This window comes from Lepisosteus oculatus, chromosome 18 (genome assembly GCF_040954835.1).
Source record: "Lepisosteus oculatus isolate fLepOcu1 chromosome 18, fLepOcu1.hap2, whole genome shotgun sequence".
NCBI lineage: Eukaryota > Metazoa > Chordata > Actinopteri > Semionotiformes > Lepisosteidae > Lepisosteus > Lepisosteus oculatus.
In genome coordinates, this window is record NC_090713.1 from 15,039,687 (window position 1) to 15,052,335 (window position 12,649).

The 12,649-nt window shown below is 48.2% G+C and overlaps 1 protein-coding gene across 1 annotated transcript in view; it reads right to left on the reverse strand.

The window, feature by feature from the left end:
- Nucleotides 1-12,649, reverse strand: part of LOC138223997 (latent-transforming growth factor beta-binding protein 3-like) — a 44,273-nt gene that overhangs the window by 24,654 nt on the left and 6,970 nt on the right. The window contains exons 7-10 of the mRNA XM_069180184.1: nucleotides 8,292-8,414; nucleotides 8,063-8,185; nucleotides 3,735-3,854; nucleotides 1,459-1,587 (exon numbers count right to left, since the gene is read on the reverse strand). Of these exons, the coding sequence (XP_069036285.1) occupies nucleotides 1,459-1,587; nucleotides 3,735-3,854; nucleotides 8,063-8,185; nucleotides 8,292-8,414 (495 nt within the window). The remainder of the gene's footprint in view (nucleotides 1-1,458; nucleotides 1,588-3,734; nucleotides 3,855-8,062; nucleotides 8,186-8,291; nucleotides 8,415-12,649) is intronic.

The window sequence follows — 12,649 nt, forward strand, 5'->3', positions numbered from 1 at the left end:
ATGGATTGATTCAAATGCTGATCAGTTACAGAGGTGATTTTAGAGAGCTGCGATAAAAAAAATCTGCAAACACTTCTTCTCACAAGGACCAGACCAGGGTTTTGAGCTTACTGCTTTCTTAAAGGTGTAATGAAATCTGTACTTGGATGCTGGGATCAGGGGATTTTAAAAAGCAGGGACACCTGAGTGTGGCTCAGCTGATGAAAGGCAGATCAGAGGATGCAGGCATTCCTCGGGTGGTTTAGATCTGGACAGCATCATTGCGACTGGGATTCTCCCCAGAAACCGGGTTACACCACAGGGAGAGCATCGTTGGGGGTGAGCCTTATCCATAGGGAAGCAGCTCCTGTTGCTTGCAGGGTAAGTGCTAGCTTGAAGTGAAGACAGCTCCTCAATTCAGTGCTTCGCTCTACCGGATTAGAAGGCTGATGGTGGCCTGTTTGTTGAAGGACATCAAGAGGAGGTCTTTATCATTCCTTTGGAATTCCAATTCATGACTGTTAGTATCTAGGTATAACAGACCCTCCTGTCATGTAGCCTTGTGGAGGATTCAAACACATTAAACCCATCTTCTCTCAGATATTTATATGGGAGGTACTTACTAAGTTTCAGACCAACCTGATATCTTACCCTTCCTGCCTGAGTTAAGTCCTCAACCTTCGCTGTTCCACTTTCCCTGTTACATCTTGATTAAATAGATTTTTAAATCACTGGCAGATCCTGTTTGGCCAGAGGACAAGACTTGAACTTCGGTCATCTGGCAGTTAGAAACGGCAACCTTCAGTTTTAATTTTCCTCTTTACTTGAACAGTCTCCGTAAATGCCCCTTGTTGTGCCTAACCCGAGATATCACAGTTCTATCTCCCTGGGTGTGGCCACTCTCCGTCTGGTTTTGTTCTCCTGTATGATGAGAAAAATCAGCTCCCTTAAGGTGCTACTGAATCCTCTCATTTCCATGTGAGGAATGCACCCCGAGACACTTCTTTGATTCTCAAGAGTTGACACGTTGGCCCACCTGTATGAGCCCAGCTCATCACTGCATGCCTTTGTGTCACATTAGGAATGCCCGACAAAGCCGATAACTGTCGGTTACACCTCTCGCCAACATTCGGCTTTTTGATGACCCGGCCATTCCGCCATGCCTTATGGGATGGGTAGCACCGAGTGATGATGTCATGTGTTTCGGCGGGTCACCGTTTAACCAAATCGCCATGAAGGCCCTGGCTGACTAACGTTCCTCCTACCCCTTTGGCAGAATGCCTACTGCTCAGGGAATCCCAGCTACGGCAACTCAAGACCCAGGTTTGATTCAGCGTTGTCTGGGCCTAAGGACTCATGGTGTGTTCCGAGTGAATACATTTACTGGTTGAGTCCTGGCTGCAAAATAAAGAAACAAAAGCCGAAGAAACAGCGGGGAAGGTGGCAGGTCTTTTTTCGCAGATCACAGATGTAATCTACCTTCACAGCTGTGCTTGTCCTCTGAGCTGATGAAGCCCTCATGGCACAGGCAGATATAGTTGCCCTCCACATTCTGGCACAGCCCGTTCGGCTGGCAAAGACTCCTGTCGTGGGCGCACTCGTCGATGTCTACGAGGGGACAGAAATAACATGAAGGCAAGGCTGCCAAGATTTCACCTTTACAATGACCAAGAATATATATATAAAAAAAACAGTTTTCCTCAAAGCTGATCCAGACCTTACAAGCAAAGGAGGCAGAGAGTCTACGTGGCCTCCTCTTGTCTCTAAACATCGTTGTTCGGCCACAGAGCCGTACAGATCATGGACTGGAAACTGAATACGCATGGACCTTGTTTCAGAATATATTAACACAGTTAAAGATCTGTACTATGCTGAATAAAAACTCATTCCACGCTGAAAGGGAAAGAAAAGAGACAACGTTTCGGCTGTGGAGTCTTCTTCGGGTGTCACATACACCTTTACCTGTTCCTGGACAAAAAGCAGTTGCTACGCTATGGAGGGTTTAGGATATTTCAGAAAGCTGCACAGTGCGACAGGAGTTCAGGAGGCCTCCAGTCACTGGACAAAATTTTGCTACCAGAAAGACGGCCTCTTTTTTCCTGGCTTAAAATCCAGCAAATCAAGCAATTACTCTCCCCCCCCCAATTAAGACTAAACTAATTTTGTATCAATCCCAAAGTCAGCGCTCTTAGGGGATCAACAGAGGAGACCGGACCAATGCTGATACAGTAGTTAACAAAGAGAAGAAAGAAAAACAGGAGAAGGATCAGGACCACAAGAGAGCAGACCTCAACTGACAGACCGTAAGAACGGAACACCAGTTAATCTGAGCACTAAACTCTAGGCTTTAGGTAAGGGACTGCTCTCTTATCAATGTGTAAATACCGATTTCTTATAGATAGATAGGACTTTATTGATCCCGAAGGGAAATTGATGAGGGATCAATAAAGGGAAATAGTGGATGATTATATGTGTGTAGCTTTCGTCTCTCGCTTGTTTAGTGATGTCAAGTTTGGAGTCGGGAAGAGGTTCCCCACTCATTTAGCGTCCATTTGAGGAAGAAATTTAGTATTGAACAGGATCTTTACTTTATAAAGAACGACATCCCCTATTTTCCTATATACAGTATCCGATAACTCACACTTTTATTAATATCTAAACAAAATAGATGTAGATGTTGTGCTTTGGGGTCTGTAAATTATCACAAGCAAATATTAGTTTGTTTTTTTTACATTTGCTGCCTGGTTTCTTCGCCCTGCCAGACACAAAAGAAATCATGTGCCGATAAGCCTTCCCGTTTCTTCATTCCTGACCAGAGGGAATGTGCAGTTCTTAACTTTTTAAGGATTTGCTTGACAGGCAAACCTTAGCCAGCAGCCCCATTTTAATCGGTTTCTCTCTTTTGTTTTTAGAATCACTACCACGTGACGCCCTACATGAAATTACTCACACCCCCTAACCCATTACGATAGGACGATGAGGTTCCAGAAAACAAGAGCAGGAAGGGAAGTTTTGTTTGTGCTGGAAAATGGCGGGCTTTCACAGGAAATAATAATAATAATTGCTTACACTTATATAGCACTTTTCTGGACACTCTCCTCAGAGCTCTTTCCAGGTCATGGGGATCCCCTCCACCCCCAGCAGTGTGCAGCCCCACCTGGATGAGGCGCCAGTCCGCTCCCCACACCCCAGCTCTCAGTGGGGAGGAGAGCAGAGTGATGGAGCCAGTTCAGAGAGGGGGATTATTAGGAAGCCATGATGGGTCAAAGCCAGGGGGGAAATTTGGCCAGGACGCCGGGGTAACACCCCTACTCTTCTCAAGAAACACCCTGGGATTTTTAATGACCACAGAGAGTCAGGACCTCGGTTTTACGTCTCATCCGAAGGACGGCGCCTGTTTACAGTCTAGTGTCCCCGTCACTATGCTGGGACATTAGGACCCACACAGACCGCAGGGTGAGCATCCCCTGCTGGCCCCACTAACACCTCTTCCAGCAGCAACCTTAGTTTTAACCAGGAGGTCTCTTCATCCAGGCACTGACCAGGCTCCCACCTGCTGAGCTTCAATGGGGTGCCAGTTGTGAGTTGCAGAGCGATATGGCTGCTGGCTTGAAATGAACATTTGGACTGGGACATGCTTTCTCTGCTGCACTACAATCACCGTGTCGGACACTAAGCTCGGGGAGATGGGGCACCTGTGCCCACTAGTGTCACTGGTGATTATATCTCCTGACCAATGGCAAGCACCAGCCTACCTTGGCAGAGACGCCCACTGACCAGCTGGAAGCCCTTGGGGCACTCGCACCGGTAGGAGCCCATGGTGTTGATGCAGCGGCCCCTCTGACAGTTCGAGGGTCTCTCACACTCGTTGATGTCTGCATGGGGAGGGGGGAGGGGGGGGGAGAAGCCAAACCTGTCAATCAATCAATCAATCAAAGTTGATTTATCAAATGCACAAACAATACAGTATGTAGCAGTAGTTGCCGGCAATGAAATGTCTTTTCGGCATGCTCAAAGGGAGTGGTATAAATCAGAAAATGAAAGGTTACATAATAATAGATAATAATGCAATAGAAATGGAATAAAATAAACTCAAGACAGAGCTCAATATACATAGAGCTGCGATGCGCCCAGGGTGTATGCAATACATTATGTCTAAGTAGTGCAGCAGGCCGAATACAGTGAAAACTGTGTGTCAATGTAGCCATTACAGGTGATTTGCTGAAGGTGACTGCAGCTCGGCTATTTAGCAGTCTTATTGGAGGTAGAAGCTGTTCTGTAATCTGTTAATCTTTGACTGAATGCTTCGATACCGGACGGTAGGTAATAATAATAATAATTGCTTACACTTATATAGCGCTTTTCTGGACACGCCACTCAAAGCGCTTTACAGGTCATGGGGATCCCCTCCACCACCACCAATGTGCAGCATCCACCTGGATGATGCGACGGCAGCCATTGTGCGCCAGAACGCTCACCACACATCAGCTATCAGTGGGGAGGAGAACAGAGTAATGTAGCCAATTCATAGAGGGGGATTATTAGGAGGCCATGATTGGTAAGGGCCAATGGGAAATTTGGTCAGGATGCCAGGGTTACACCCCTACTCTTTTCGAGAAACACCCTGGGATTTTTAATGACCACAGAGAGTCAGGACCTCGGTTTGATATCTCATCTGAAGGACGGCGCCTGTTTACAGTCTAGTGTCCCTCGTCCCTATACTGGGGCATTACGACCCACACAGACGGCAGGGTGAGCGCCCCCTGCTGGCCCCACTAACACCTCTTCCAGCAGCAGCCCCAGCTCTCCCAGGAGTCTCTCCTCCAGGTACTGGCCAGGCTCACACCTGCTGAGCTCCAGTGGGGCTGCCAGCGGTGAGCTGCAGGGTGATATGGCTGCTGGCATTTCAAGGCTGTGAAAGGAAAAAGGGTCCCATCTACCTCACTGACTTTCTGCTTTTTCAGACTTCACTCCCGTCTTTAGGATCAGGTCAGTTTAATCTGCTGCAGGTCCCCAAACTACCTGCTCTGGGTCCCTCACTGGAACAGCCAGACAAGAAGTTTTCCACTGAGACCTTTAAAGGATCTTAACATCCTTCTCTACCAGAAAGCTGCTCAACTCCCAGTACTTTAAACTGTCTGATTTCCCATCTTTTTCCTTCTTAGTCATTTTCAAGCTCCTTGACTTCTCTTTTAGCTTTTTTTTGTAATTTCTAACTGTGTGGTTTTGCGTGATGTTAATGATCCCTGGCCTCAAAGGAACATCTTGCGGATGACCGAATCCCATTGGTCTGGAACAGAGGAATTTAATTTCTCCAAGCAGTGCATTTTTCTAGTTGAAGCGGTGCAGTCATTCTACGCAAATTTCATTTGTGCCCAATTTTTTCACGGGGCTAAACATTTTCAATTCAACTCCGAATACTTTATTCATCTCCAGGAGGGGGTAATTTAAGCCGCAGGCATGCAACAATGACTCATTCCACATAAAATAACATTACTAAGAAAGTATCAAATAAAAAACAGCCAACAGACCATAGAAAAGTTGCAGGTGGTGCTTTTGCCTGTATAGAGTACCCGGTACCATATGGGGTTGGATTCAAACTGGGCCCAATCCTCCCGGCACAAAACTGGCGCCACATCCACAATGCCGACATGCACTGCAGATCTTGAGCAACCCTGGGAGGGACGTCACCCTTAAAATATCATGTCAAGAGGGCTCATCGCACCCCGTTATTAATATACTGTATACTGTTGCGTAGTGTCAAAGAGTATACTGTATACTATACTGTAAACAGGTGTCGTCTTTCAGATGAGACGTAAAACCGAGGTCCTGACTCTCTGTGGTCATTAAAAATCCCAGGGCGTTTCTCGAAAAGAGTAGGGGTGTTACCCCAGCGTCCTGGCCAAATTTCCCCCCTGGCCTTTACCCATCATGGCCTCCTAATAACCCCCCTCTCTGAACTGGCTCCATCACTCTGCTCTCCTCCCCACTGAGAGCTGGTGTGTGGGGAGCGGACTGGCGCCTCATCCAGGTGGGGCTGCACACTGGTGGTGGTGGAGGGGATCCCCATGACCTGTAAAGCGCTTTGAGTGGAGTGTCCAGAAAAAGCACTATATAAGTGTAAGTAATTATTATTATTATAATCATTATTATAAAGAGTCAGTTTTGAAGGACATGCCCCAGTGATCTCACAGCTTTGACAGTGATGTTCCTGGCAAAGACTTGCAAACCACCCCCCAACCCCCCCCAAAAAAAACAACAAATTCTCCACTTCTTTTCTTTAAAAAACACAAAATAAATGAACCGAAATGGCTAACTGGCCACATCAGAACAAGAAATCATTTTGGAAACAGTATTAAAGTGACATGTTGATACTGGGTGCTATGTAAGGGAAATTAATTCTAATGCTGTCAATGCTACAGCTTCCCGGGGCAAAATACGGCACCGTGAAATTGAGGAGATCTGTCCTTTTCTTGGAAAACCTTCTTGATGGGACAGTCTGCATCCTCACCCCCATCTTTCTTTGTACAACTGTCTGGTAGAGGCCAGATGCGCAAAACCTGCACTTGAAATTTGCCAGCAGCCATATCACCCTGCAGTTCCCCACTGGCAGCCCCCCCTGAAACAGCAGGTGAGAGTGTGGTCAGTACCTGGAGGGGAGACTCCTGGGAAAGCTGAGGCTGCTGCTGGAAGAGGAGTTAGTGGGGCCAGCAGGGGGCACTCACCCCATGGCCTGTGTGCCTCAGTATAGTGATGGGGATACTATACAGTACTTTAAAAAGGCACCGATGAGACATAAAAATCATTAAAAATCCCAGGGCGTTTCTCGAGAAGAGTAGGGGTGTAACCCTGGTGTCCTGGCCAAATTTCCCCCCTGGCCTTTACCCATCATGGCCTCCTAATAACCCCCCTCTGTGAACTGGCTCCATCACTCTGCTCTCCTCCCCACTGAGAGCTGGGGTGTGGGGACCGTTCTGGTGCACTATGGCTGCCGTCGCATCATCCAGGTGGAGCTGCACACTGGTGGTGGGGGAAGGGGATCCCCATTACCTGTAAAGTGCTTTGAGTGGAGTGTCCAGACAAGCGCTATATAAGTGTAAGCAATTATTATTATTATTGAAATGATTTGATCATGAGATACAGATGTTCTCTAGGTGAGAATTAAACAGAGATTGTGTCGGGGAGCTCAGGGCTGGTGCCACAGCTCGTTAATCAAGCAAGTTCTAAAACAAAGGAAGGAGGCATACTCACACGAATATTTTTATTCCACAAGTGAACATCCCTGACTAATACAAGCTCTGCGCGTGTGGCTCATTCTTCCTTTATAATTCTACCTTGCTCCTGGCTGTTTTCCTAACTGTCTTCACAGACATGGTAAGGGTGTAACACTAGTTAAAGTGCAGGATAATATTCTGAGTGCAACAATAATATTGATAGACAAACTTGAACAATTTCGGACAGTGAAATGTTTTAATCTGATGATGCATGCATACGTTGAATACCCCCAATGCATTTCTAGTTTTAATCTGATGATGCATGCGCACGATGGTATCGAAATCTCCAGAGATGTCTGACTTTTATGGGTTTACGGTCAAAGACTGCACAAGACGTGTTAACTAACATAATACACCATTTCGGTTCAGTACAAAATGTTGTTCAGGAATGTTGTTCTACTGTTCTATGTGTGCTATAACTTCTCCATATGACCTCTCCATTGACAATGCATTTAAACGTAAAAAAAAACAGTGTTGGTGAATTCTACATGCTATAACCCACAATTAGCAGTTTTGGTGCCAAACTACCCAAGCAAACTGGAAAAGTACCTAAATGCAATGGGCTGATGTCCAGTTATGATCGCTTGGAATGAAGCGAAGACTTTTACCTCCATTTGAATGGGTATTGTAATGGGTGTCGTTTTCACATGTGTTTTGCTTCTGAAAAAGAAATTTGGGCTCTAACTGCGCTCGTAAAGCTGGGGATGAGGGTGTCTATTGTCGGGACTCGTGCTTTCTTTCCCCCAGGTTATTTAGGCAGAGCTTCGCTGAAACGGGATGAGAACGGGACAGGGCAGAGGGAGGCCTACCTTCGCAGTGGCTGCCCTCCTGCGTGGGCTGGTACCCGGGGTAACACTGGCAGTGGAAGGAGCCTTCGGTGTTGATGCAGTGCCCGTTGGCACAGAGCCGGGCATCCTCGCACTCGTTGATGTCTGTTGACAGGGAGCACAGTGGTGGTGGTGGGGGTGGGGATGGGAGTCACGGGCTGGCACAGACCATCACCACGGCGAAGGGGGGGGGGGAGTGGGCGGATCTCACCTCGGCAGCCCTTGCTGTCGGACTCGGGGACGAAGCCCTCGTGGCACAGGCAGCGGTAGGTGCCCACCAGGTTCTCGCAGTGGCCGTTGGGGCACACGCCGGGGGTCTGGCACTCGTTGATGTCTGCAAGATTCCAGCAAGGCGAGGGTTAACCCGCCTGTTTCCCCCCCCCCACCCCATGATTCCCTTCACCCACCCCGAAGAGAAACGTCAACCAGCCAAAATGTCAAGAGATCCGAGTCCAAGCCACCTGCCAATCCACCACATCAAACGCAGAACCACCTGGAAACATAACTATATTTTCTAAAAATATAGTTAAATATATAATAATAAAAATATTTTTATCATATTTATCTCTTTTATCTTTAAAAGAGGCTTCTTAAAGCACATGACAGTAAGGGGAAGAAAAGCACACAGCTGGAGGAGAGAGCAGGATTAGACAATTAAAAAAAAGGTTTGGAATACAGCAGGAAAGCAGAGGGACAGACACAGAACCCGTTAAATCAAACCCTTCTGAAGGAGAAACTGTGAGTCTGGATGTGAAGGAGTTTAGAGAAGGTGGCTCTCCGATATCCTTGGAGACAGAACTCCAGAGCTCTGGAGCGCAGCAGGAGAAGACCCTGTCATCCAAAATATTTACTTAACATTAGTTTGATTTAAATGTATATGGAAATGTTTCAAATATACATACTACCATGTACAAAATTATGTAAAATTGTCTAAGACATTTAACATTAATGTCAGTTTTCATGTCTGAAATTTAAGATTAAAATATCGAAAATTATACACTAGTGTTTCTACTTTTCTGCAATATACTGTAGAACACTTATATTTTCAAATGTTTTTTTTTTCATATAGATATAGATACGTGTTTAATACTGCTATGCTTCTGAAGTGTCCCTCTGCAGACATGTTCCTGCCGATTTTATCAGCGATTGTCAAATTGTGAAAAATGAGGAGATCTGACTGGTTACTTGGATAAGTGCCTGTAAGACAGTAAGGATGAGCGGTGGAATGGAACTGGCTGGGGAACTGGCCCTCCTTGAGGGCTGGAGTCGGCCTATCCTGATGAAAACCGTCAATCCACGCCCATCGTCCTTGTCGAAAGTGCAGCCCATTTGTGACTGATTAAAATCATCAGGAAAAATAGGATATACACCTTCCAACTGAACAGGATAATTACTAAATTAAGCACCTTACATTGGGCTTTTATAAATTTTCAAAAAGTCCATGTATTTTGACATATATACGTTATTAGTATATTGACTTCAGTGGGACACTTTTCCAGTGCAAAGGTGCTCCTTTAACTGGCAGAGATTAAGCAAACAGTGATCAGGAATAGTCTGTAAAAATGGTGGCGATGCACAGTGTTAATCTGCAGGAAAATGACCAGCGTAGACAGTTTATTCAGTACGCTGGTTTACGTTGTGCAAACTGTTTTTTGGCATCTCCTTTTGACCTACTCCCAGAAACATCAGCTGAATTGATAACTAATCCCACTTATAAGAACATAAAAACAATCTAAGTGAGGAGATTGGCACTTTTGCCCCGTTAGGTTAATGAATCCCAGGATCTCCTCCAGCTGTCTTGAAAGAAGCCGGGGAACCGCCTTCAACGGCATGGCTGGGTAGCTTGTTCCACGTCCCCACCACCCTTTGTGAAAAGCAGCGTCTCCACACCCGGCACTGGGCAATAAGAGCAGCCCTGGCCCGGCAGACTTTGCAATAAATGTACTGTGGTAGGAACACTAGAGTCAAAAAGCCCCGAGATTATTATCGAGGGAAACGTGCAGAGGCAGTGTCTGGCTGAAAAAGAAAAGACCCTTAATTTACGAAGAGAAAGACGAAACCGTCGGAAGAGCCCAGCGTCCCACGCCATGTTTCAGACAGCTCCCAGCATCCCCTCGAAACAGGCCACGTCTATTCTACAGAGGAAGGAAACAACGTTACTGCACGTGCAGGCTGCTCCGCATTCCCCTGGAGAGAGAAGGTTATCCAGCACCCTGCCTCCTCCCTCCCGCTGGATTGCACTCACTGGCCAAAATATTAGGAACCCCCTCAACGGGTTCGGGCTTCGGCAGCAGGAACAACCAGAAATGGACTCGAAACACTTGCCGCCCGATGTTCCCCCGCAGGATCCCCTTCAGTCCAGGTTGTGAGGAGTGGGGGGTTGGACTGCCGGCCCGCCTGGATCCCGCTGGGGATCAAAGTCCGTTTTACCGCTCCTCGAGGTCCAACCACACCTTGCCGGCCACCGTGGGTGCACGGCAGGGCCCGGCCTCCTGCAGATATACCCTTCCCGGATTCGCAATCCAGTCGGGTACAAGCCGGGCAGAGCGGGGGGCGACACCAAGCCCGAGGTTGGCATGTGCGGCGGTCCAATTAGCGACGTGCCGGACCAGGATGGCGAGACGAAATTGAGCGAGCGAGCGAGCCTCTCCCTGCCCCCTGCCCAGCTACCCACTCCCCAGCACCCGCAGCTCAGCCTGCTCCGGGTAACACACCGGAGCCAACGCTCCAGGTTCTGTGTCAGCAGTGCTGGGAATGACAGGCCGTAGACGACTTTGCAGGCTCTCTGACAGTTTTATCCTTCATTACAGTGGGGCGAGCGGATCACAGAGGCAGAGAGAGACTGCAGGCATCCGCTGCACAGCAGAGGAGGGATTCATGTTCTTTATTTTAGCTGATTACTATCAGTTTGTGTTTGCATTTGTTCGTCTCAGTTGATCGGTTTTATTGTGCTTAACTTAAAGCTAACGCATTAGTACTTGAATTATCCGATAAGGGAGGTTTTCCGATGTCTTTGAGCCAATCAATCTATATACTGCAGTACACGATGGTGTAATTACGGTACAGGGGGGTGAATTTGGCTGTTCGCAACAGTTCACTGCACCGGACCTTCGTGGTTGTGGAGACCCTGCTGTATCCCAACACTGCGGACAGCGAGCGCGGAGTGTCGCCCGTATCGGAGCACATCCATCCGCTTCTGGAGCGAGACCTCCAACCCCCCCCCAGCTAAAAGAGAAACCAGCCGAGAGAGGTCAAGAAAAGGCCACCCGAAACCCAGAAGGCGGAGTGTGTGCATGCAGACCCCAGCGCAGGAGCCCAGCTGCCCCCAGCGTGTCAGCTTAGAGAGGGAGACCCGGCCCGACCGAACAGGTCCCGACGCAAACTGGCCACCCCATTCGTCACACGAGCGAGTTCAACCCGCCCGATACGTGCATCATGGGATTGCTCAGCAACTGCCTCGTCTTCCGCCACCAGCAATGACCTACTGTATGAATCACACTCACCTCTTCAGGCTGAATAACTTACTGGATCATTTTTCTTTATTAGCTCCTTATCTGCGCAGCACTGCGGCACAGTGGTCAGCATTGCTGCCTCATAGATAGCTCTGGAGCCCTTCAGTTCTGGCCTTGTGGTGCTGTCTGTGTGGAGTTTGCATGTTCTCCCCTTGTTCTATGTCTCCTAAGGGGGCTCCGATTTCCTCCCGCACTCCAGAGACATGCTGGGAAATGCCTTGGCTTCTGGGAAACCGTGCTCTGTTGTGTCTGTGTCTGTGTCTGTGTCTGTGTCTGTGTCTGTGCTCTCTCTGCACTGCGAGCGAATCTCACATTCTCGTTCCTTGGTCTGAAAACCTCACGCATTTGCGTCAAGTACTGGGTTGACAAAAAAAAAACCAGGGAGCTGGATCCGAGAGTACGTGCCTGGACTCCGCTGGGTAACGCTCCGGGTCGTGACACTGTGGGCAGCTGCAAACAGATGCATACGTCAGTGCGTGTCCAGAAGTGCCGTCACTACAGCAGCAAGAGAGGAATGCCCACCCACCTGCTGGTTTCCATTCCAGCCGGGCCTAATGGGGCCTTAATGGAAGTAACAGCTGGGTTGACGGGTGTCTCTGCAGGTTTTCTACATAAGAAGTGACTTGGCTTTTGAAAGGCAGTGGATAAAAGCCGGACCTCCGACGCATGACAGGGCAGAAAGGGGTTCAAATGGATCCCCCTGATTAAGTCACTTCGGGGCTGACGGCCGGGCTGGAATGAAAACCCGGCAGGTGTGAGTGCTAGGGCTTCCTGGATCAGGATTGGGGAAAAGACGATTCCAGCTAAAGGAGCAGAGGGAATCATCTGGATTGCTGCCGTTGGCTGCGCCAGAGGAGTTCTGCGATGTGGGCAGTGAGGCTTCTGCGATCCGGGTATCAGTAAACCAGAGATGAGCATCACCAGCTGGTAGTTACAGCCTGCCATCCCGTATTCCTATATCCGACTGGGCCAGTGCCCGTTCTTAGTGACTGCTCAGCCTTGTACCGCAAAACGCGATCTGACTTGGCCTTTAACGATGCAGAGCAGCTCTTCATCT